The 26,675-nt window shown below is 45.4% G+C and overlaps 1 protein-coding gene across 1 annotated transcript in view; it reads right to left on the reverse strand.

The window, feature by feature from the left end:
* Positions 1-26,675, reverse strand: part of LOC144783410 (solute carrier family 26 member 6-like) — a 156,105-nt gene that overhangs the window by 87,502 nt on the left and 41,928 nt on the right. The window contains exons 5-7 of the mRNA XM_078662400.1: positions 19,670-19,834; positions 14,763-14,915; positions 4,403-4,485 (exon numbers count right to left, since the gene is read on the reverse strand). Coding sequence (XP_078518526.1) covers positions 4,403-4,485; positions 14,763-14,915; positions 19,670-19,834 — 401 coding nt within the window. The remainder of the gene's footprint in view (positions 1-4,402; positions 4,486-14,762; positions 14,916-19,669; positions 19,835-26,675) is intronic.

Raw genomic sequence — 26,675 nt, forward strand, 5'->3', positions numbered from 1 at the left:
ATTTGGTCTCATTATATTAATGACTTGTTTGTGCTGTGGAATGGCCCAAAATAAACAACATATTAATATGTAGCCAAGTTGAATGATAATCCCTACAACTTCAAATTCACCATTACCATGAGCTCACAAGAGACTGCTTTTTTCAAGTGCAGTAAGGGAAAATACAGTCCACTATACATGGCAAACCCGCAGCTGGAAATAGCACTTCACATTTCAGGAGCCAACACCTAAAACAATTGATTGAAAGCATCACTTATCAGAAGACTTTGGGCCCGATTCACAGAACTAACTTAAGACAAAATCCTAAACTTACTACTTTTGGTATTCACAGAAGTTAGGATTTTGCCTTAAGTTTGTGTTAAAACAGACTTAAGACAGACTTAAGACAGACTTAAGTTAGGATTTTGTCTTAAGTCTGTCTTAAGTTTGTCTTAAGCCAAACTTAAAACAAAATCTTAACTTCTGTGAATACCAAAAGTAGTAAGTTTAGGATTTTGTCTTAAGTTAGTTCTGTGAATCGGCACCATTAAGACTAAAGAGAAATTGGAGCAGCACTTATCGGAAAACTTTAAGACTAAAGAAATTTTGAGAACCAAATTTTACAGATGATTAAGAGATTTAGAGAGAGGGTATATACGCATAAAGTTTTAAATGTGGCTACTAAGAAAGCAAGAATCCCTGACTAGGATACAGCTTCTCAATCTGAATGTGAATGAGAACAAAGAAAGTGTGAGTATTAGGTTTATAACTACTTAAGATTCATCTTGACTTAAGGTGAGGAATCGAATGTGTAAACATTGGCCCATCTTAAAAACGATGTGGTGATCAGCCCTGATTTGCCAGCTAATTGAGCCATTACTTATAAGAATGGTAAATCTTTGAGAGATGAACTCACACACAGTTACCATGTGAAAACACAAAGAACGAATATGTGGTCAGCCACTTATTCAGCCAGTCTTCATCCCCAGAAAGCAGGGCATATAGAGAGTTTTGAATCAGGAAGTGAGTTATTGTAGCTACTGCTTGTGGAAAGCTTAATGTTGTTATAAATAATTTATATCATTATAGCGCTTTAATTGATGGTGGAAATTGTTACAACTATGCACTGTGGATATGTGCTTAACTTTACTAATAATTGCGGGCACTGATAAAGGATTTTGTATTTTATGGGCTCAGAAACCATGAAGCAACTCAAACATACTATTTATTTTACTAGTTTGATCCATAAAATGATGCCTGCTGAGTCTTTTTTCTATGTTTATCTGTAAATGTGTATAAACAAACGGACTCATCACTCCAAATGTCATGTGAACAAGACGCGTTAGGTCAAAACACATCATATGGGCTGTCCACTATAATTAAATACTTGTGTCTATACATAAACTTGAATGGCTCCTTCATTCTCTGGAAATATGAGGATGTATTCTTTTGGAATATATACGTGGTGAAGCACGTGTGCGAGCCCCGACCAGCTTAGAAGGGAGTTTGTTTTGCATCGAGGTTCGTTTTGGAAGATATATATATATATATATATATATATATATATATATATATATATATATGGGATTGATAAAGGCTGTCAAATCCGAAACGCGTCTCTCCTTCACATGCTGGGTCTTGAGGGGCCCTTTTAATTAAAAGAAGCCATAATCATACAACCCTCGTGTACGCGCCCCTTTTTCCTGTTGGATTAAGGTTTTTGTGTGTGTATATATATATTTGGCTTGTTGGGGAAAGCATTTGTGGTGCTCGAGTGCTTCTTACTTGTTTGGACACTCCCCAAAGAGCATTCGCCACAACTTGTGCAATAAAGCAGCTTCCTCGATGTTCCCCGTGTGGCCTCTGCTTTCTTTCGAGTAAAGAGGCTGTGTTGTACATTATCACGCTGGCCAGAGGCGTTTTCGGAGGCCCCTGCTCCTTGAAGTGGCCCAGACTTCACTGGCACCCTGCTGTTAGCAGTTTTGTGTTTACCGAGGGATCGGTCAGCCTGGAACCGCCCAGATATTGGGAACAGCAGTAGGAGGATATGAGGTATTCCACCTCTAGTCGGGCGGAGAGCATTGCCCGGCTGCCCCCACTGAGTACAATTCCCTAACATCTAGGCTGGAGCAGTTGGGGACCCGAGGAGGTGCTTTTCATTGGACTGTCAAGCAGGAAGATTTCGCTTGAACTTTGCGCTGTGTCCTGCATCCAGCGCCACCATTACGGCAGAATTTCCCCCACCCACACCTTACCCGGCAGCCTCATGGTGCATTCTGGGTCTTGCAGTCCACGGAAGATCACGGACTTGCATCAGGTGTGTCAACACTCTTGCTGGGGGCGGAGCTTATGTTAGGACTACCTACATAATGTTTGGACGCGCAGTGGCGCAAGGGACAAGAACTTTGCTGCTTGGGCGCTGAAGAAGGCTTTAACAAGCCGAAATGCATTCGCCACAACTTGTGCAATAAAGCAGCTTCCTCGATGTTCCCCGTGTGGCCTCTGCTTTCTTTCGAGTAAAGAGGGTGTGTTGTACATTATCACGCCGGCCAGAGGCGTTTTCGGAGGCCCCTGCTCCTTGAAGTGGCCCAGACTTCACTGGCACCCTGCTGTTAGCAGTTTTGTGTTTACAGAGGGATCGGTCAGCCTGGACCCGCCCGGATATTGGGAACAGCAGTAGGAGGATATGAGGTATTCCACCTCTAGTCGGGCGGAGAGCATTGCCCGGCTGCCCCCACTGAGTACAATTCCCTAACATCTAGGCTGGAGCAGTTGGGGACCCGAGGAGGTGCTTTTCATTGGACTGTCAAGCAGGAAGATTTCGCTTGAACTTTGCGCTGTGTCCTGCATCCAGCGCCACCATTACGGCAGAATTTCCCCCACCCACACCTTACCTGGCAGCCTCATGGTGCATTCTGGGTCTTGCAGTCCACGGAAGATCACGGACTTGCATCAGGTGTGTCAACACTCTTGTTGGGGGCGGAGCTTATGTTAGGACTACCTACATAATGTTTGGACGCGCAGTGGCGCAAGGGACAAGAACTTTGCTGCTTGGGCGCTGAAGAAGGCTTTAACAAGCCGAAATGCATTCGCCACAACTTGTGCAATAAAGCAGCTTCCTCGATGTTCCCCGTGTGGCCTCTGCTTTCTTTCGAGTAAAGAGGGTGTGTTGTATATATATATATATATATATATATATGGGATTGATAAAGGCTGTCAAATCCGAAACGCGTCTCTCCTTCACATGCTGGGTCTTGAGGGGCCCTTTTAATTAAAAGAAGCCATAATCATACAACCCTCGTGTACGCGCCCCTTTTTCCTGTTGGATTAAGGTTTTTGTGTGTGTATATATATATTTGGCTTGTTGGGGAAAGCATTTGTGGTGCTCGAGTGCTTCTTACTTGTTTGGACACTCCCCAAAGAGCGTGAATATATATATATATATATATATATATATATATATATATATATATATATATATATATATATATATATATATATATATATATATATATATATATATATGATCAAGACTGGTGACAGTCAAAAAGCGTAACAGGATTGAATAAATCTAAACTTGCACAGCATATTGACTACCTGAGTGTACACTACCTGATGTGATGTATATATATTTTTTTTTCACTAAGAAACCAAAGGTTACAGGGACTTTATAGTTAACTTCAGATTTTACAGACACAAAACCATAGAAATTCAGCAGTTATAATTATTATTTATCCCAAAAAAATGAACTTGTGCCCTAAGATAACTATAACTCGCTCCCCTTCCATGCACAGTTTTCTCATCCATAATTTCACTGCAAATGTTGCTGTGATATTATCAATGATGTCACAGACGATGTCATGACTGATGTAATCTGTGGGGAAGTTAGCAGTGCATGGCAAGGGCACGACCCAGCACAGTACTTGAGTAGGTGTTCATGGCCTAGAGAGCACTTCTTGGTTTTAGTGTGCTTTACAAACGTTGTTAGCTGTAGTTAAAACAGTACTAATGCAAATTCCTCTATGACATGTTTACAAAGAAAATCTATAGTGATTATTACGTAAATTTAAACTTTTGAAAATATTAATATTCTGAAAAGGCAAAGAATTTGTTGAGTTTGTATTTAGCTAGATTTATAGTCCCATCAAATATTCTGACTCTGCTAGTACTTGACAAAATGCCCTTTTTTTAACCAAAGTTAACCTCCAACCATGTTAATTTCTGTCTTTTATTTTCTTGGTCAGTTCTGTGTAAATTTTGTATTCAGTGTTCGAGCAGAAAGGGATGTGAACACGTCTGGGAGACTAAACTCGAATTCTTAACCATCTGGAGCAAAAGCGATGCTTGTATTTTTTGCCAGTGGGGACCTTTTTTATGCAAAAAAGACTCATTCTAATGGCACAGAATTCAAGATGGCACTCACCCAACAGGGATGTCGCCTACAATGTCTATGTCAAACGTGTCATGTAGCTTGGCACCATATGATATCCCAGTGGCAACAATGAGCTGTAATCAAGAAAGAGAAAAACAACACATAGAAGTGTCAGAGGTTAACAGCCAGTCTGTGTGTTCCAGTAGAAGGGGGGGGTTGGTGCAGAACTCTATATCATCAGGACTGCCCAATGTTGTTTTATGCAGGCTTTGACCACAACATATGGACAGGTAAATTAATGACTATGGGCCCGATTCACAGAACTAACTTAAAACAAAATCCTAAACTTACTCCTTTTGGTATTCACAGAAGTTAGTATTTTGTCTTAAGTTTGTCCTAAGACAAACTTTTTTTTTTTTTAACTTTATTTTTCCAATTTTCGTTGTCAAACAGCACTAAGAAGAACCAACCATAGCAGTTACACTTGTACACAGCACAATCTTTTGGACATCATATAGTCATCTATACACGGGCTAGTGGCCATTACGGGCAAACAAATGGCACAGAAGAGAATACATGCAGTACATTGGAGCATACAATACACAGTAATAAGCATGCGCGTGCAGTTATATCTATACTGAGCCTGGGCAATGGCATATACCAGTCAGCAAATTAGGAACATCCTTCCGGTGACATTACAATAAATCAAGCTCTAACAGTATCATTGCAGAAAAAAACGCATCAGCCACATAACCTTGAGTATCCTCTGATCCCGTCTTTGGTCAGGGAAGGGCCAGTCCCTCCTCACAATCCACTCACCACAACGTTCCTCATCAGTGTGTTTCGGTGTGTCTCTCAAGGTGCACCTTATGAGGGTCCCATCTAAGTGTTAGGCATAGCCCTAGTATTCAACTGTCGACCTCTGAGTCTATGCCTACTTCCGTATTTCGTAACAGATAAATTTGTAGTGGTCCCCATATATCATTCGGCCTACTTTGCACTGGCGTCAGTTCTGCATAAATATTATTCTGTTCCTGACAATAAACCAGGTCCTCGATCCAGTCCTTAAACTTAGGAGCCCTACCTCGTCCCCAGCGACAAGCGACCCGCCTTTTGGCCAATAATAGTGCAATATCTGTGAATTTCCGAGTCGACTTAGGCACATCCCGTGTGTATCCCAGTAGCATAATTAGCGGGTCTTTGTCAACTGCCCCGGATGTCATAACCTGTAACGCGGTCTGCACCTGTGTCCAGAATTCAAAAACTCCCGGGCATTCCCAAGCTAAATGGAGGAATCCCGCACCTTCTGCATTACAGCAATCGCATCTATCTGTATCTGCCAAATGAAAGCGCAATTTCCTCTCAGGCGTATAATAAAAACGTTGCAAAAATTTAAAATGAATGATCTTCAGCCTGCTGCTAGATGCAATATTGGCCGTAACAGCACAGCAGTAGCGCCATTGCTCGTCAGTAATATCCCTGTCTAAGTCGACAGTCCAATGTCGCCACGCCGAGCTCTCAGGCCCTTTGCGCTGCGTTCTTATTGCAGTATACATTCGAGACACAAGATGGCGGCCGTCCGACAATAGCATGTTATGCAGTGGCAAAACCACATCCGGTTCCTCCGGAAAGGTGGGCAACACGTCCCTCAATCCCTGTCTAAGACGGATGTAATAGAACACCTCTAGAGGTGTAGGAGTCCCCCCATACCGAAATTTTCGCACGTCTACACATCAATTTAAATCCCGTTTCCTGCAACAGCGAAATACGAGGGTGGTACGTAAGAGGAAGTACCGGGGAATATAAGCTCGTGACACCGATCAGTCTCACCATCCTACTCCACGCGTCAATGGTGCATGTAACCGTGGTAAACGGCGTCACTATGTCTTTGACTGTACCCAGTATTAGGCCATTAAGAGGTAGAGGTCGCGCGATCCAATCCTCTGCAGCGATTTGGGGCATGTATGGCGAGGGTTTCAACCAATGATACGCATATTGCGCTTGGGCAGCGATGTAATAAAGTTCAAAATCCGGTACATCAAAACCTCCCTTCTCATAGGGCTGGGTAAGAATGTTCCAACGCAGCCGAGGTTGTTTGCCTCCCCAAAATAGGCGTAGGAGCTCCGAGCGCAGCTGTTTAAAGAAAAAAGCACCAAGAAAATATGGCACATTCTGGAATAGGTATAGGAATTGTGGTAGCACCACCATCTTTATAAGCGCCGCCCTCCCTGCCATTGACAGCGGCAATGCCTTCCAGCACGTTACATTATCAGCCAATTTCGTGATGGCCACTCCATAATTTGATCTGAGTGTCACGTCCTTGTCCAGAGACACGACGATACCCAAGTACCTAAGATCTGTGTCACACCATTCGAGTGGATAGTCCAGCTGGAATTTCATAACAGCAGACGTCAGCGGGAAAAATTGGGATTTCCTCCAATTCACATGTACCCCCGATAGCCTACCAAAAACAATGAACTCCCGCAATATGGGATTAAGGTTGGTTTGAGTATGTTTCACATACAGCGTGATATCATCTGCATACAGCGATATACCAATTTGGCGCTGAAAGCAGTGAAAGGCACTAGCTCTGTGCAGCTGACGGATGCGACACGCCAGAGGCTCGACTGCCATAGCAAAGAGCAGAGGGGATAGAGGGCACCCCTGCCTGGTGCCCCTCGTTATCAACATTGGAGCCGACAGTACCCCGTTAATTACCACTTTGGCAGTCGGTCTGGTATAAAGCAGCTCGACCCAGTGAACAGACAATTTGGGAAACCCCATCCTATGCAATATGGTAAATAGATACGGCCATTCGACCGAGTCAAACGCTTTCGTGGCGTCCAGAAAAACAGCAGCGACAGGCAATTCCGGGGCAATCGTCTGAATCAAGGAGAACAGCGTTCTAAGATTGTGGGTGGTGGCGCAACCCAGCACAAATCCAGCTTGGTCCGGCAGAACTATTTTAGACATAATCAGCGAGAGACGCGTCGCCAGGACCTTGGCAAGGATCTTCGCATCACAATTGATGAGAGATAATGGTCTATATGAGTCCGTGTCCGTCGGTTCCTTACCCGGTTTCAACAAGGAGGTAATTACCACCTCCCTCATCGATCCCGGCAATTCCCCAACTTCCAACGACTCCTCATAAACTTCCTTAAGGACCGGTGCCATGATATCGATGTAACATTTATAAAACTCAGCGGGGAGTCCATCCGATCCTGTCGCCTTTCCATTGGCAAGTGACATAATTGCGTCTCGGATCTCATCGGTCTCTAATGGTGCACTAAGGAAATGTCTATGCACATCACTGAGCCAGCACAGTGCTATATCATCGAGGAAACCTCCCATATCTACCTCGGCAGTTTGTTGAGAAGTATACAGCTGTTTATAGTGCGAAAGAAATTCCTCCTGAATCCTCCTCGTATCCTAACAACGTATGCCGTTTGATGTAACAATTTCTAATATATTGCCACTGAACCGCGGCTTTCTCGTGATTGCTGCTGGTACCTTACCAGGCCTTTCCCCTTCGCAATATCGCCTTGCTGTCCAATACTTCCCTTTAAACTTTACTTCTCTCGCCTCTTCCACGCCAAACTCGGACAATTTTTCTCTAAAGGTATTATGTAGTTCCGAGTCAGCTCGTCTTGTCATCTCAAGTTCAAGCTCCTTTAGCTCACCTTCCAGCCTGCCCAACGTCCTCTGAAGGTCTTTCAGTATCCCCCCGCCCTTGGATATGCAAATACCTCTTACCGTGACCTTGAATGCCTCCCACACCATCTCTACACTATTAACTGAATTCTTGTTCCTGGGGAAGAACTCCTCAATTTCATCACCCAGCTCCGTCCTAAAGACTAAGTCTAGCAGCATAGTAGGGAGTAATCTCCACGGAGGTCTTACCCTCTCGTGTCCCGGAATCATCAGGGATAGTAACACTGGGCAGTGATCCGAGTAAGTTCTTGGCAAGTGTGTTACCCGATCTATACCCGCACAAAGCCCCCTTGACACAAAGCAATAATCTAATCTAGCCCACGTATTAGTGTATGATGTAAAGTGCGTGCCCTCTTTATGTGCATGATGGGTATATCTCCAGCTATCCACCAGCCCCGCTTCCTCTATGACTCCCAGTAGCACATCCCTTGCCTGTCTATTATATTGTCCACAACCATCTGACCGATCCATGCCAGGCACTAGTGTAACATTAAAGTCTCGCCCCCAAATAATGTGTGTGGCACCTGTCATCAATACATGTCCCCAAAGTGTGGTAAAAAATTCTGGTGTGTCAACATTCGGAGCGTAGCAGTTCACAATAGCAACATTATCCAAGCCAAATCTACCTCACAATATCACAAATCGCCCATCTGAATCAATAATCTCCCCCAACATCTGAAAGGCAATTGATTTCTTGATCAGAACTGCGGTGCCTCTGGAATATGAAGAGTATGAGGAAAATTTTCTGACTGAGGCCCATTGACTAGCATAGTTAGAATTCGATCTAGGGCAGAAATGTGTCTCTTGTAACAAAGCAATATGCACATTATGTCTATCTAGATAGGCAAGGATATTTCTCCCTTTTCTAGAATCATTAATGCCCCGCACGTTCCATGTCATGATCGTTAATTTACTCCCTGCCATATAAGCCATCATCAATGACATCAGTCGCATCAACACTCTCCCCTACCCGCATTCCCCTGCTTCCATGCGTGCCAGCCAACATAGTCCAATCACTCTGCAATATCGTGTGTATCCTCTGTACAGTGCAACCAAACAACCATGCATCCCTCCCATTCCCCTGCCTCCCCCCAACTATCTCAGGCATACAGGCTATTTTCTTCCATACATTCTCCTTAACCAACTGAAACGTCCCAATCCTCCCACCCCATACAACCCGGTGACCCCAGCCCGTAGCAGTCTGCAACATCCGCAGCCCATAAGGATTCAATCCAGATATAACCCCAGTCACTCCCCCCCCTCCCACCCCACAACCATCCCCATGCAACAATTCAAACTCCGGTCCCGCCCCTCCCACCACCCACTGAAGTAACCCCAATCCTCCAGCATTCAGAACCCGCCCCCCTCCCAGCACTGCTAGCAAACACCCAACCAGCCGCAGTGTAACAAACAATTTCAAAGGGGCATACCCTAGTAGGGTCATCCAAGGTACACACTTTGGCACCCCCCGCTCCCCGTCCCCAGATCCGGTACCACCCTTTGAGGGGCAATTCGAGGGATGGGGGGTGTCGCCTGGCATACTTTACCACCCATAGTCCAATGCCGTCATCAGCGCTCACGAATGTCCATAGTCGAAGTATCTCAGCAACGTCTCGAGTTCAACTGCACGAAAACAGCACGCTCCTGGTTCCCAAAGTCAGTTCACAGTAGACTTATAGGATCCTCAACAATCCATACATGCATATCAGTCCTCCTCATTCTCTGCTTCCTCCTCCACAGGACGGTTCCCACGTTCGCGTCGCAGTGTCTTTAGGAAATCCTCTACCTGTTGCGGGTTCACGAAGAAGTGCTGCCTTGCCTGATACGTAACCCGAAGTTTAGCCGGATATAGTAAAGCATAGTCTATGTTCAGATCCCTTAACTTTTTCTTTACGCCTAGAAATTTTTTCCTTTGGTCCTGGACAATCGGCGTGAAGTCCGGGTATAGTGTGAATGTAATTCCATCGCACGTCAATTGTTTAGTCGTGCGTGCAGCACGGAGTGCAGTGTCTCTATCCCGATAATTCAGTAGTCGAGCTATTATCGGTCGAGGTGGGGCACCTGGCTGGGGTTGCGGACCAAGGGAACGGTGCGCACGCTCAACAATGAATTGCTTAGAAAAGGCGTCCGCTCCAATCGCCGTCTGGAGTATCCTTTCAACATAGTCCTCCATTCTCCCAGTGTTGGTAGACTCCGGCACGCCCACCACACGAACATTATTGCGACTACTGCGCGCTTCCAACTCCTCGTTCTTTGCAGCTATCACTTTGAGGATGTTATCCATGCGCGACAGTCTAGTAGCATGGGACGCCGTGGTATCAACATTATCTGACATCCTTCTCTCCGCCTCCGTGAGGCGTTCCTCGTGAACATCCATCTTCTGTACAATGGCGTCCATCCTGGAGGTTAAACGATCCACCTTATCCACCACCGTCGCGAACCTCTGCTTCATTTCCTGCAGTAGTAGATGCATGTCCGGTGCAGCCGCGCCGCAGCTAGGCCCCGCTGTTGGAGGGTTCTGGATCCCAGTTGAGTCCGTCCCCACCTTCATAGCCTTCTTTGACGCCTGGGCTGAGTCAAAAGATAGTTTCGGTTGTCGAGTATCCTGTCGGCCCATGGCGGTACCCCTCGCCGATCTGTCCGCTGTTAGTGAGTGCGTTCGTTTGGTCCCACCACGCGGCGTCTCCGAAGCCCCGGACATGCAACGTTACGGTCCACAAATCCTGAGTATACACTACTCCCGTTGCCGAGTTACAGAGATCCGCCCAATCCTCACCTCGCTCTGTCAGTGCGTGCCTCTCACCCAATGCATTCAGCATCCAATACTGTGGGCTCAAAGTGTAGAGTGATCCACGCTGTCCCCCCGGTGTCTTCGCACTGTTCAGGCTCAGCATACAATGAGCGCCGTGATTTCAGGAGCGCCTACAATCCTCAAGTAGCGCAGTAATATCACCATTCCACGTTGGCGCAGCAGCTCCGCGCCAGTTAACAGAGGCTAATTCCACATGTAATTGTCATGCAGGCAATTCGCCAGCACCCCAGTATCCCTCAGTCGCAACGGACATGCCAGCGTGTGTCCGGTGCAGCTTCAATAAGCACAGCCAATCTGGGGTCAGTGGGCTTGCAATAGTTCCGTTCAAAAACTCCAGCCCATTAAGTCCTGAGCACGCACTCTGGGTCTGATGCGCAGGCGAATTCCTAGCGCATTAAATACATTCCTTGCACATACACCGTCGCATCTGCTTTCATCCCAAGTGACCACAGCGTAGTGACTGCACTCGTAGTATATCCCTCGTCAACCAACCACCGCTCCATGCAATGCTTTAGCACCAACTGTATGTCAAATGCAGTCTTTTTCCCTCGTCGCCTTCTACATCCGCTCCCCTCGACGCTTGCAGGCATGCAGGCCACAGTATGACCACCCCCGCCGTCCACTCCCAAATGCCCGTTGTACCGGGTAAGATGGGGGGAGGGGGGTAGGGTCCGTAGATCACTGGCATCAGCACGAGTTCTGTGCATCAGCGCCATGCAAGTCCATACCTCCGGCGTCTCTCTTCCGTCTCCGCAGTTCACGTCGGTTTGCCCAGAGTCCGCTGCAGAAGTGATCACGGCAATTCAGGCGCACAGCGGCCGCGGCCCATACACCACGCGCGAGCCTCGGGAGCATGCAGTACCTGCGTCCCAGCTCGCACTCGGGCAGGCTCCGCCTCCACCAGCGCCCGGCTCAGCTACTTCTCCGGCGTCTCCTACCCCAACTCTTGCCACAGTATGCGATGGTCCGTCCTCACTGTCCCGCTGTCCCCGCACAGGGGATCGCGGTGGTTTAGGCTCTCCTCGGTCACGGCCCACACACCACGTGGGCGCCACGGGATCGCGTAGCGACCGCTTCCCAGCTTGCGATCAGCCAGTCTCCGCCTTCACATTCGGTGCCACACTCACGACAGGATATCTCCGGATTCCGACGGCCAAATCGCTCCAAATTTGCAGCGAGTGCCGGGTCAGGGGTCTTCAACAATTGCTTCAAGTTGTAGCGGCATTGGAGGTGGTTAACATAGGATAATTAGCGGATGTTGGCACAGGCTGCAGGAGCCTCACAAAGGTGCGGCCATGCTGCTCGTGCGCCCTCTAGCGCCCCTGTCCTAAGACAAACTTAAGGCAGACTTAAGTTAGGATTTTGTCTTAAGTTAGTTCTGTAAATCGGCCCCTATGTACGTGATTGCCTTTTAAAATCCCTGCATGTGAATCTATCTGAAGTAGACATTGGCTTTCATGCACTACAGTTTTACAGTATGGTGCCTGCAGATGCTGTTAACATTTAGTAAGATTTGTGGTCATAGTAGCATGTGATTAAAACAAATCAGCTTTAAGGGCTACCCCTATTACTTCTGTTTAGACTATATTGAATGATTTTCTGCTGTTGGATTTTTTTTTACATCTTTGTGTTAATAAATTGGACTGGTGCATGGCACCCCGCTCTCAATAACCCCACTGAATGTCACAGATTGGATTAAATACCAGTGCGACGGAGGAGTTCTCGGACATACGAGTTAATGCAGAGCGCCTACTCAATGGTACAGTGCTGGAACATATCCCAGCTTCCTGTTCAAAGATCTATGTCCAACCCAACAGCATTTGGCAAAGGTGCCATTCACAAAATACAATATTTCCCTCACGACCTATTACAATTTCAACCAGACACTTTTATATCCGCTTATTTACCATACACAAGGTGACTCCAAATATAACTATTTTTAAATTTTTTTATTTTATTTATTCATTTTTTGTCATTTCTGTAGATTATTTGTTCATTTCATAGAGACATAGATTTACAAAACAGCATTTAAAATCTTTAGAACAATTCATCAATAGACATCGTACAAAACAAAAAGAAAAAGAAACCTAAATATTCATTTATAGTACATGCATACACTCATTATCATTCATACAGCATTCATACTGCAATCTATGTTAGAGGGATCACGTATGGTTGTGTGATCTAATACGCAAGGTCGACGCGTTTCGGTGGGTTTGTGACCACCTTCCTCAGGACCTCTTGAAAGCACAATCGTTCACTCCGCAAAACATAAAACTTTCTGTATCGACATCTATAGAAATACAGGAAAGTGGTTCCACTAGTCTGTTCTGGTTTTGGCTTGAGCACCAAATGCAAGCCATCCACTGCAAGTCAACAACTTGCTATTTGGATTTTATAAATTTCCATGGAAATGAGGAGCGTCCAGAGATGGGTGGATTCCCTTGCTTAACGCAATCTGTCTTTGCATGTATTTCAAATAACCGCCAGGTATATCCGAGTCGGCTAAGTCGGCTTGTGGTTCCAGGCGTGTCTTTTTTTGTCCACAATAGGCTGGGGGTCGCGTAACTTCGTGAAAATAACGAGCCGCCTACAAACGCCTCCTCACATGTGGATCCAACAGACTGTTGAAATACATGCAAAGACAGATTGCGTTAAGCAAGGGAATCCAAGGGAATGCTGTATGAATGATAATGAGTGTATGCATGTACTATAAATGAATATTTAGGTTTCTTTTTCTTTTTGTTTTGTACGATGTCTATTGATGAATTGTTCTAAAGATTTTAAATGCTGTTTTGTAAATCTATGTCTCTATGAAATGAACAAATAATCTACAGAAATGACAAAAAATGAATAAATAAAATAAAAAAATTTAAAAATAGTTATATTTGGAGTCACCTTGTGTATGGTAAATAAGCGGATATAAAAGTGTCTGGTTGAAATTGTAATAGGTCGTGAGGGAAATATTGTATTTTGTTGTTGTTTTCCCCTCTTTCCCTGACCTAGAAAATATTTGTAGAGGGGGTCCCATATTTATGCTAAAGGTGCCATTCACAATCATGGGAGCTTGCAAAGGATATTAGGATCATGATATAAGTCATGCAGCAATGTCAGAACCGAGGACCTGATTTGTTGTGGACACGATACTGATACAAAGGAACTGTCATAGTCAATTGATTGTGCATATCACACCAAATACGCCCTATAACCAGGGGTAAACAACCTTTACAACGCAACTTTTACCACGCAGTGCCTTTACAACGCAACTTTTACAACGCAAACCATTACAACGCATTGCGCTGGGGGGCGCTCTAGGATAGGGAATAGGTTTAATGTACTATCCAACACCTTCCCTACTATCCACGGGGACTGGAGTTGGAATAGTAAATTAAACAATTCACTATCCAGCACCTAAAAGCACTATGCGCTGTAATGGTATGCGTTGTAAAAACCGCGTTGTAAAAGCATGCGATGTAAAAGCATGCGTTGTAATGTCATACATCCATAACCAGGTGCTGGGACCTATCAATACAAAAGGGTCAACTTATAAGGAACTTTAGTATCCAAGTAATATCTGGTGCAATTGCAACACATGTTCTAAAAGAAGAAGTAGAACAATGAATGGAAGTAAGTGAAGGGAATGCATACATTTATTTATTTATTTGTTAAGTTTGTAAGGCGCTCAGCTACCCAAGAAGGGTTTCCCGGCGCCAGGACGGAGCTTTGGCAGTAACGCAGGACCTTCAGCAGGTGTTATTGATCAAACAACCAGGTTTTGAGGTTTTGTAACTACTATGGAACAAGTTGAAGAAAGTATTGAGGGTCTCATTTCTGCTCTGGTCTTAGTTTAACCATGAGAGCAGGCTGCTCATTCCCTGCCGCTCTTACCAAGATCAGCTCGATGGGGATGGGTGCAGGAAGCCTGGATCTAAACGTCTGGTTGGCAAACTTGACAGCGAACAGTAGCAGCAGGGCAATGAAGCTGGTGACCAGTGTGGCAATGTTCACTTCCGGTAGCTTGGAGCAGAGAGTGACCACCGACTGAAAATAAACGAGTCATACAAAGGAATATGAGTGGCTTAGCTGATAATAATGGATGCATTAACACGTGAATTTTTTGATGAAGGCTTGAACAATTGCTAAAGGAGTGAGTGGGTGAATAGGTGAATAACTAAGTAATTGAAACAGTGACTGAGAAGCCTATGGGTGAACGAAAGACTGAGTGAAATAAAGAACTCTTGAAATGGTGAGAAAGCTGGTGAGAAAGTATGTGGCTGAAAAAGCGAGTAGTTGAATATAGAAGTTATTGAGTAAGCTAGTGGGGAAATGAGGGAGTAGTGATTGAATGAAATGAGTGACTAAGTGAATGATTGTATTTTTATTCTCTCCTTAAAGAGGGAGAGTGGCACACAAAATACAAATAAAATGGTATACGTGGATGGAAAGAACAAGATGGAACAGAGTCCAAGACTTAAGCATGCAAAAAAATTAAAACAGGGAAGGGGACAGGTATTTAAGCAACCACATAGCAAGGAGAAAATAGAAGGGGGAAGGTGCCCAGAAGGGTTCTCAAAACTCAAAGGACTCAGGGACACTCCATCAATACACCCCTGGTCCCTCTTTCAACTCCAAGATATGCATGGTGGCTTTACACTAGACATCCAGAACCAATTCCAAGGATCTGCATCCAGACCTGAAGCACGGGCAGGGGAGATATGCAGCACTCCAGGCAGGTTCCAGTGCCTCGATAAAATGGGGTGCTCTAAACCAGTGGTTCCCAAACTGTACGCCCTGGCTCCCTGGGGGGCCGCCAAACCTAGCCAAGAGAGCTGTGCACCACCCACTTTAAAGCAATTAATGTTGAAGGGTCTGTTGGCTTCAGTTAAACTAATTAGACTTAAAGTTATGATGTTGATGATTTGTAAGTGACAAGCCTAAAGCTGTAAACGTAGTGCTTAATTGATGGCATGTAGAGGGTGATGACATCCATATTTCACTGGATCCCCGCCTTCAAACACTCCCAAAGTAAGCGGAAGATGCCTGATTAATTTTGTTAGACTCGTTAATAGTTTTGTTTATTTCCAAATGCATTTTACACCAATGCAAGTTATCAGGAAAGTACCGTTGCCCTGTCTATTAAACACATTAAGTATATAAAGTATTGAGACTTGTACTTGAACCATAGGTACTTCCAATACATATTTCTTTAAGTACACACACATTTCCAGACAGGCCTGCTCTCTCCTTGAGCACAGGGAAGTAAAACACCATATACAGCGTAATGCCAACATTTGGAAGCAAGAAAGAGGGACGTTCTAAAAAAAAGAAAAATCAGAGGAATTTATTTGGCTTGCATTGATTTGGAGGCAATTTTAGGGAGGAGACAGCAAAAATAAAGCTATATGTGGTTAAAAAAATCGTGAGTCACCCTGCTGAAACAGGTGCCTACTGAAACAGGTGTGTTGGCATGTGTGAAATGGAAGTGCATGCAAATATTCTTCAAGCACAGAAACACTTTGGCAATGGGGCCTACATTCATAGGGGTACTATCTAGCAGTGTAAGTGGGATAAAAAAGCTTGAGAGGGTACTCTAAAAAAGGCATGGGCAAAGAAGTGTAACTAGGACTATTTTATTGTAGGCGCCGCCTTAGTAATACGAAACTCCCTGCATATAGGATTATATTACCTTCATCCTAATTATTTTCAGGGGAAAAAATGCAAGTACTCCAGAAGCCGGGCTTACATCCCCCACCCTCCAAAAAAAGTGAGGAGCCATGTGCAATGGCCAATGGATCAAGGGAGCCGTGGGTCGAAAAAGTTTGGGAACCACTGAACTGCTCTAAACAAACAATAGGACTTAAAATTCTCAGAAAATGCTGAAAAGTCCTGATTATAATATAGAATGGTTTTCAAACCAACATAAGGATCTAGGTGCAGAGGGGGGCCAGCATCAGCTCTCGGTCCAAATTTTCCAAGATAAACTCCAAGATGAGAAACGTGTGTGCAGAGAGCATCTTGAAATGATGAAGCTTGTAACATTGGACATTATGGGGTCAATTTGGAAAAGTATATTTTCAGCCATAGACATATACCTACTTTTATTCCTGCCACAGTTTCACAAAACGATTCCAGGCAGGCGGAAATGGTTCATACATTTTCAGCAATCCCAAACTGAAATCCGACCCTTTCTCACCCTGAAAATGTTCTTCCGGGTCTGATGTTACTTCCCTTCCAGTATGGGAATGGGTACACATCACATTCAGTTTTGAAGGGAGAAGAGGAAGGGCTTTCTCCATGGGAAAATATGTTTTTCCCAAGAGAGGACAAAAAGTGAAACAAAATGTATACTATGTTTAAAATGACCTACAGTGGGATTAGGATCCCGGGGGAGAGGTCGCATGACATTCCCAGCAGTATACCTGGAAACCCTTGCCTGGCTCAACTTTCCAGGCATTCTACTGTGAATGTTTATGATTGCAAAAAAAAGTAAATCTGAACCTAGAAGTACCAGACTTGTCAACTTTAGTCAAATTTTAACAGTGTGATCATGAGTGGTGTAGTCTTCACAAGGGGGCAGGAACATGTCAACTAGGTCTAAGCAGCCCCCACCTGCCCGTAAAGCAAAAAGGAACTTGTCTGCAACCACTTCCCATGTCCTGGGGAGTTTTTAAAGGAAGCCTTCCAGATCATTCACACCTCAACTGGAAAGTTCTTCTGTGAAAGGGTTTCCATTTCACATATTCTGCCTCATTGTACTTTGATATTCAATTTCTCTCTCACTCTCTCTTTGAATTGCAGATATTTTAAACTTGCTTCATTACATGTTTTTATTCTTGACTAATGATGTGTCTTTTGACACTTGTTACTTGCTTGTTTTAAATAAATACTGCCTCTCCTGACCCGACTCCTGCTTCTCATAGTGTGTCTTGTTATCTCAGATAACACATTCAGTGTTTGTTCCTGTGGGTAAAAAAACACATTCTAACAATCCAAAGGTAACAAAGAAATCTTTGCAATTGTCAAAGGTTCATCACTCCCAGAGCTGTGACCAGAAACATCAACCCATCAAAAGATCTGTGCAAGAAACTCTTGGACTTCTTCTGCAGCAAAATCGGAACCATGTACCGTAACTTCCCCCCACAACTGAACATCAATGCCCTCTTCACGAGTATCCCAGTGACGAAGGAAGCACACACAATCACCAGATGGGACACCATTAGCACAAATGAAACCATAACAATTACGACAACTATTCACTCCAGGGCCCAGGCGTACTCCTGCCCCACCACAACTTTGGACAAAGCGTGGCTCTCACCTCTATCCTCAACACCTCCATCTGTACGGCGACCTTCCCAGAACCGTCAACAAGCATCAACAACCTCCTAAAGAAACCCTCAGCCAACCCGACTAAACTCATCCATTACCAACAGATATCCCTCTTTCCATAACAAGCTAAAGTTTTGGAGAAAGCCATCAACAAGCGTCTCTCTGACCACCTCACCAAACACCAGCTTGTCGAAACCACACAATCAGGACCACAGCTTGGAAACCAAAGCCCTCATCCTTACAGACCTATCAACAGCCTTCAAAACCGTCTCTCACCCCATTCTAATCTGATAACTCCATGAAGCAGGTATCCATTGACAAGCACATTGTAATGGATCTGTTCCTTCCTCAAAATACCAGCGGGCCCCCCGACTCTTCTGAAGCACAAGATCTATTTTGTGGAGTCCTGCAGGGCTCCTCACTCAGCCAGACACTCGTTTAAATCTACAGGACAGCGCTGTCCCATATCATACGACATAAACGTCTGATGACACACAACTGATACTGTCCCTCTTAGACAAAACACCCAACACCAGGAACAAGTTCACCACATGAATGAGAGAAGAGTCCACCATGATGAAATCTAACTTCCTTAAACTAAACTCAGACAAAAAGGAAGTGGCAGTCTTCCGGAAGAATGCCTTGCCATGAGACTCCACCTGGTGGCCCACAGATCTTGGACACCCCCCAGGTCCTGCTCACAAGCGAGAAACTTCAGAATCATCATAGACAACAAACTAGATATGACTGCCCAAGTCAACACAGTGGCCCTGTCCTGCTTCAGCACACTAAGGATGCTGAAGAAAATATTCAAGTGGCTACCAGACAACACCAGGAAGGTGTCATCACCAGCAGACTAGATTACGGTTGCATGCTGTATCCATGGATAACCAACCAGCTCACAAGATGACTGCAGACTGTCCAAAACACAGCAGGCAGCAATTCCTCAAACTTGTGCACCAAGCCACATCACACTACACCTTAGGGTACTCCACTACTGGCTCCCGATACACTAGCGTGGGCACCTTTGACTCCTCACCCACCTACAAAGTACTCCAATATATCGGCCATGCCTACCTGAATTACCATATTCACTTAAACCAGTCTTCCATACAACACCCCTTGTCCAGTCTCTCAGTAGCACACAGCACACACATACACAAAAGTAGAGCGGGCCGTGCCTTCTCGTACTTGGCCCTAAAGCTTGAAATTACCACCCATAATACATCAAAGCCTCCTCCTCTCTACATGAGCTTCGCAAGAAGCTGAAGACATGGCTTTTCGAGTAACCCCAGTGATGGCTTCATACACCTGTTACAGAGTGACAGCATACCCTTAAGGGTGATTAGCGCCCCATGTAAACACCAATAAAATAACATACCATGACATAACATAACATAGCATAACATAACTTAAACTTTAATTCTAAAAAAGCAAATCATATTGCAAATGTTTATGACCGAACTTACATAAAGAAGTGACAAAGGCTGAGATTTTTGACTGATCTGCACTCCCAAGATGTATTTCATCTGAGACACGGTCACGTGCATGCCAGCAGCTGTTGTGTAGCCACGGATCAATGGTTCTGATAGGAAGTTGGCCACAAAGCCAAACTGTGCCAGGCCCAGGATAACCTGCAAACAAGAACAGAATAGCTTGCAGTTAGAATACCGGCCATGTGATCTGTAGCTTGTGTTAATACACATATAGAGCTGATTCATGAAGGTAAACGTACACTTTTGTGTACCCCAAGTCACATTTCAGATCATTTTATATTATCTCCTTCTGGATAATTGGGTTTCTATGATGTGGTCGAAATATATCGACACAACCTTTCAAGGGCTGGTGTTGTCTCCGTTGTATCTGTCTCCCACCCATCTACAGAAAAGAGACAAATCTCTTTTTGGAACGTTGTATTGAGGTAAGAATGCAGAAGGAGCTGGTAAAGAGCTCTCTTTTTTACCTATTATCATATTCTTGCTAGTACAGAGTCAGTTTTTGGTCTTTCTCTTGAATTAACGCAATGGGAAGGTCCCTTATTTTTCGTTTTAGATCAGGCTCGGTATGGCGGCTTATGAGTTTTAGAATGCCAACTGATGCCTTGGGAGGCTCCTCCAGGGTTTGTCTCTGTAAATGGGTTTCCACACAATTACTAATGCATAAAATCTTTTTTTAGGTCAAGCCTAGGCAACCCGCATGCGCTATCTGCCAGACCTGTTGTTATCTCCTCTATCAGCTTTTGGGATCCCTAGGAATTGCCATTTTTTCATTGTTGTGCCTTTTAGAAATACGGGGTTTTTATTGGTGCATTGGGTCTGATTCTTCCGGCTTTGCTTGCTTGGGTCACGCCCAGGCGATTTCACTCATTGTTTGCTTGTGTTGGTCATCCCAGTAGTCTGGGGTTCCTCCTAGTCATCCTGATCTGCTTTTTTATTTTGTAGGCTATCAACATCGTTTTAGGCTTTCAGGCCGTTTCATGCTCTGTTCGGCACCTGCAAAGTGACAATTTCTGTCGGGTAGCTGTTGAGCTATGCCAATAGTTCTAACTAAAAAAAATGCAAGACCTATTGCATTTCTAATGCTAGATTTATTTCAGTGCAGCAGGCTATATTGTGATATTTTATTCAGAACTCAAAATGCAAGCCTGACCTACTGGGTTTGCCAATCATGGTTAAATTATTGCCATACAGAACTGTTCGTCCCCTGCAGATGCTTTATGCGGCCTGTGTATTGGTGCCATGGCTCAAGCGCACTGCATGTCCTCACACTGCTGTTTTGTTTTGGATCTGTCAGACCTATATGCATATGCTAGCTGCCAGTGTGCACCATTATTGCATCACCAGTCCTAGACAGGAATAACTTTCCTTGCAATTAGACTGTTCAGACGTAGTGTTTAAGCCTTAGTCACCCCCTCCTCTGTAACTAGTAGTCATTGTAGCTGCATGACTGGTCCTTCACACATCTGTTGCATTCTAGTGCAAAACAGCATGATACAAAAGGGGATGATGGACGGAGCGTTTGAGCAAATCAAACACTCACCCCCAGTCCACTGATCTGGGTTTAATCCATCAACATTCTTAAGCCCACTCAGCCACCCCATTTCAAACATGGCTATATGCAAATCAGTCTGACCCTGTGCCTCATGGGAACAGTACAGCCCGAACTGCCAAGCCATGTCTTCCATGGACCGGAAAGAAGCATCCTGGGACCGGTTTCGGATACATAATCCTCATCAGCCAGGCTATCTTGAATCCAGTGGCCAAGTGAGCAAGGGACTCACGTCTGAGCATACCCTGCCACACTTAGGGCGAACAAAGCGATACAAAAGGGGATGATGGACGGAGCGTTTGAGCAAATCAAACACTCACCCCAAGTCAACTGATCTGGGTTTAATCCATCACCATTCTTTAGCCCACTCAGCCACCCCATTTCAAACATGGCTATATGCAAATCAGTCTGACCCTGTGCCTCATGGGAACAGTACAGCCCGAACTGCCAAGCCCACCGGAAGCAAGCATCCTGGTACCGGTTTCGGATTCATAATCCTCATCAGCCAGGCTATCTTGAATCCAGTGGCCAAGTGAGCAAGGGACTCACGTCTGAGCATACCCTGCCACACTTAGGGAGAACAAAGCGATACAAAAGGGGATGATGGATGGAGCGTTTGAGCATTCTAGTGCAAAACAGCCTTGTTTCCATCTGCATCCTTTGCAGATCCATCCACATTATGGAAGGATCAAAGCCTGTGTCCTGTTGTTTCTGGAGGCAGTGGCTCTGAGCCCACCAGGGGCCACCTCTACGGTACTGGCTCTAAAATCGATTGATTTTAACTACGATTTTATTGTATACACTCTAATTTTAATATGACTCCTTATAGTTGTGTTATAGTAAAGGCACCAGGCACTTTATTAATAATTCTGTAAGCTCTTTAGCAAGTACAGAAAGCTAAAGCATGGCTTAAAGTTACATTTAAAGAAATAGATAGTGGGGATTGCTATTATAAATGATAGATAATGAAAGGGTGTCAATCATAATGTATCTAGGAACGCCTGTTGCGGAACTTGCTTCTCCTTTTTTCTCCCTACTACCTGTCTAAAAGAACAATTGTTACTTAGCTGTAAACAGGTGGTTCTCCAGTATTGGTGTCTTTCATAGATTCACATGCTTTAATATTCCCCGTCGTCAAAGTAAAATAGCAATAAATCCCAATAAAATATGTATATAAAAACATATCACATAAATTCCAAAACCAGAAATACTTATAAGTACCAGGTTAGCATTAACACATAGGAATACATAGGAGAAAAGAAAAACGCATTTATAACATATCCATGTCGTTATGTTAGTCCGAACTACAGCCAATCAGGCGCAATCACCTCACTAGAACCTTCTCCTCAGAGGCTCATGCCCTCAGATTTTCGTAGCACCAAAGTGACAAAAGAGTCTAGGAGGAGAAGCGAGCCTCTGAGGGGAGGTCGGTGGGTCGCATGTGAATCTATGAAAGACACCAATACTGGAGAACCACCTGTTTACAGGTAAGTAACAATTGTTCTTCTCCAGTATTAGGGTGTCTTTCATAGATTCACATGCTTGAATAGAATAGTAAGCAGTAATAACTGGCCGCAGGACCAAAACAGCAGTGCAATGGCATGAAGAAACACGCAATGACATAATGTAGCCAGGCAGGTAATAACAAAGCATATACCACCAAGAGGCGAAGGGAAGAATAGAGGCTCACCTTATTTAAAAAGATTGCGAAGCACCGCTTGGCCCACTGCCGAAACAGCCTCCTTGATCGTCTCAAGGCAGTAGTGCTTTGTGAAAGTGTGCGTGCTAGACCACATAGCTGCTCGACATATCTGGTGAATTGGCACTCCAGCAAACAGGGCAGTAGAGGATGACATCGCCCTGGTGGAATGAGCTCGCACTGAAGATTGAAAAGGCTTGCCAGCTTTCTGGTGGCAGAAGTAAATTGCTGAAAAAATCGAACGTGCAATAGTTGGCTTGGTAACAGAACGCCCTCTGCGTATGGGTCCGTAAGCAACGAACAGTTGGTCAGATCTACAAAAGGGCGCCGTTCTGTCGATATAAAATTTAAGGCATCTTTTAACATCCAGTGAATGTAAACGTTGCTCTGCTGGAGTTTGAGGATTTGCGAAGAAAGTTTTTAGCAACACTGGTTCGTTTAAGTGAAAATAAGTTGGTACTTTAGGCATGAAAATTGGATTGGTGCGAAGCAGAACGCAGTCCGATTTGGATTGAAGGAAAGGAGGTTTAACGGTGAAGGCGTGAATATCACTCACGCGACATGAAGAGGTCAAAGCAATTAGAAGAGGCACCTTCCAAGTTAAAATATTTAAATCCGCTTTGTGGATAGGCTCGAAAGGCACCTTCAACAATTGTGCCAACACGACATTGAAATGCCAGGAATGAGGAGAACGCCAAATGGGCGGGAACTTTCTGAGCAGTCCTTTGAAAAACTGTTGAATGATTCTAGAAGAGCAGAGAGAGGTAGTCCCATCCTGCCGAAAATGAGATATTGCAGCCAGGAAAACTTTCAAAGTGGAGTGGGAAAGTCCTGATTGAGCTAGCTGTAGAAAGAACGGCAGAAGCTGTGCAGGAGTGGAATGGACGGGATGGATATTGGCAGCTGCACACCAGTGACAGAACCTTTTCTACTTTAGCTAGTAGGTCTTTATCGTAGACAGAGCCCTCGCATTAGCGAGAACGTCCCTACACGCTGGCGAAATGTTCAACTGAGCAAATTCAAGGTGCTCAGGTTCCAGGCTAATAATTTGAGAGAGGAGGGGTCCAGATGACAGATCTGACCCTCGTCCATCGTGAGGAGATCCGCTCGAGGATGAAGGAGGATGGGTTCGCACTGTGAGAGAAGCAGCAGCTCTGAGAACCATGCTTGTCGAGGCCATCTGGGAGCGATCAGGAGAATGTGGCACGGCTGTCTCCGCATTTTCCACAACACTCGAGGAACCAGCGGAATCGGCAGAAAAGCGTAGGCGAATAGATTGTACCAATCCATCAAAAGGGCATTCCCAGACGACCCTTGATGGGGAAGCCAGCTTGCATAGGACGGGCATTTCCGGTTCACAGGACTCGCAAAGAGATCCATGGTTGGGCGACCCCACAGCCGAAAGATGAAATCCAGAGTCGGCTGATGCAACTCCCACTCGTGGGTCGAGGACACGGACCTGCTGAGGGAATCCGCCAGGATGTTGGAGATGCCTGGTAGGTGAACCACTGTCATGGTGATCTGGTGACGAAGTGCCCAGTCCCAGATACTCTGTGCCAGTTGAGAGAGGAGCGGTGACTTGGTGCCGCCCTGCTTGTTGACATAGTGCATACTGGTGGTGTTGTCGGTCTGAATGAGCACTGCTTCTCCCTGGAGTAGGAGATGGAAGGATTTGAGCCCCAGGAAGATGGTCATTAGCTCCACTTGCCCTTAATGGATAGTCCCCCTGAAGATGCACACCCCAGCCTTCCAGGGAGGCGTCTGTGGTAAGGACGAGTTCTGGAGCAATGGTGAGGAAGGAAGTACCTGCAGCGATGTTTGACGGCTGAGCCCACCATTGGGGAGAGGACCGCATCCGACTGGTCACTTGAACCATATCATTGAAAGAGCCGGTGACCTGACGCCCCTGCTTGTCCAATTCTTCCTGAATGGAACGACTCTTGAGTCTGCAATTTGGGATCAGTGAGATGCAGGAGGACTCCATCCCCAGAAAGGACTTCAATACTCGAACAGAAACGGACCATTTTGAGCGAAGGAGAGCCACCATGCGCAGTATCCGTAACTGACGCTCGTCAGACACGAACGCTTTCACTAGTGAAGTATTCAGAGTGGTGCCCATAAAAGTCCTGCAAAGAGCCGGCTCGATCTGAGACTTCTCGGTGTTGATGGAGAGACTGAGAGATTGGAACAGATACTGACAGAACCGGGTCTGATGCCGGGAGTGCGACTTGATGAGACAGTCGTCCAGGTAGGGAAAGATTTGAATTCCCTTTAACCATAGGTATGCCACCACCGGAGCCAGGACCTTTGTGAAGACACGAGGGGCGGAGAAAAGGCCGAAAGGCAGGACCTTGAACTGAAAGTCTCTGTGCCCCACTCGAAAGCGCAAGTACATCCGGTGTCGTGGAAGTATTGGCACATGGAAATACGCGTCCTGAAGATCGATGGTGGTCATGAAGTCGTCTTTCAAGAGAAAGCGGAGAACTTACGCGAGCATGAGCATGCGGTAGGATTGACTCTTCAGATACTTGTTCAGGGCTCGCAGACAAAGAATTGGACACCAGTAGCTGGACTTTTTGAGGACGAGGAAGAACCGGGAATAAAATCCCATCCTTTTTTGAGACCTGGGAACCACTTTGATGGCACCCTTCTGAATCATGAGCCAAATCTGCTGAAAGAGCTCTTTGAGGTGAGCTGGGGGAGGACCAGTTGGAGAAGTGTTTGGAGGGAACTTGACAAACTCCAAGGCATGGCCTTTTGATACAATGTCCAGCACCCAACGGTCCAAGGTGATTGAAGACCATTTGGAGTAGAAAAGGGAGATTCGACCTCCAACCTTGAGCGGGGAAGCAAGTCATTATTTTTTAGAAGCGGAACCCCTGTAGGAGGATTTTCCTTTGTAAGATTTTGAAGACTGTTGCCGATAGGACTGCTGGGACTGGGAGGAGTATCGTTGATATCCTTGGTTGTAGGATCGGTACTGGGTGGAGACGCCGCGAAAGGAAGAAGAGGAGATGCCACGTCCGTGCACACCACGAAAAGGCGGCTTGCGAAATTGTAGCCTGCCGAGTGCACGAGTCGTCTCTGTGTCCTTTTTTTATAGTTTGCAGCACATCGTCCACATGCTGGCCAAAAAGCGATTCGCCATCATAGGGCATGCCAAGGATTTTTGACTGAACTTCCTGGAGGAAGGAGGTGGAACGAAGCCAGCCCTGGCGAGGCAATACGGCTGGTCCCGCGAGCTGGCGAAAACCGGTACAGGCAATGTCGACTGAGCAATCGATAATTTCAGAGGACGCCCTCTCTCCCTCCTGAAGAATTTTCAGGGCCTGAGCTCTAGAGGGCTCGGGAATGAGGTCGATGAAAGAAGACATATCAGACCACATCTGGCGGTCGTAGCGCCCCAGAATTGCCAACGAATTTGCAGCCCTCACGGTGGTAGAAGCCATGGTAGAAAACTTGCGGCCAATAGCGTCAAGCCGACGTCCTTCACGGAGAGGTGATAGGGGAAGACGGATTCCTGGATAGCCGCTGTGAGGCCTGGGTGATTACGGAATCAGGCTTAGGCTGCGATATTAAGCAAGCAGGTTACCCCTGTGGTGCTCTATATTTCTTTTCCAAACGAGGAAGAAGCGCCGGAATGGTATTGGGTGTTTGCATCAACTTGACACCTTCATTCCAAATAAAGTCAATAATGGGCACAGCCCGGACCTGTTTGAGGGGCTGAC

Source organism: Lissotriton helveticus, chromosome 9 (assembly GCF_964261635.1).
Source record: "Lissotriton helveticus chromosome 9, aLisHel1.1, whole genome shotgun sequence".
NCBI classification, from domain to species: domain Eukaryota; kingdom Metazoa; phylum Chordata; class Amphibia; order Caudata; family Salamandridae; genus Lissotriton; species Lissotriton helveticus.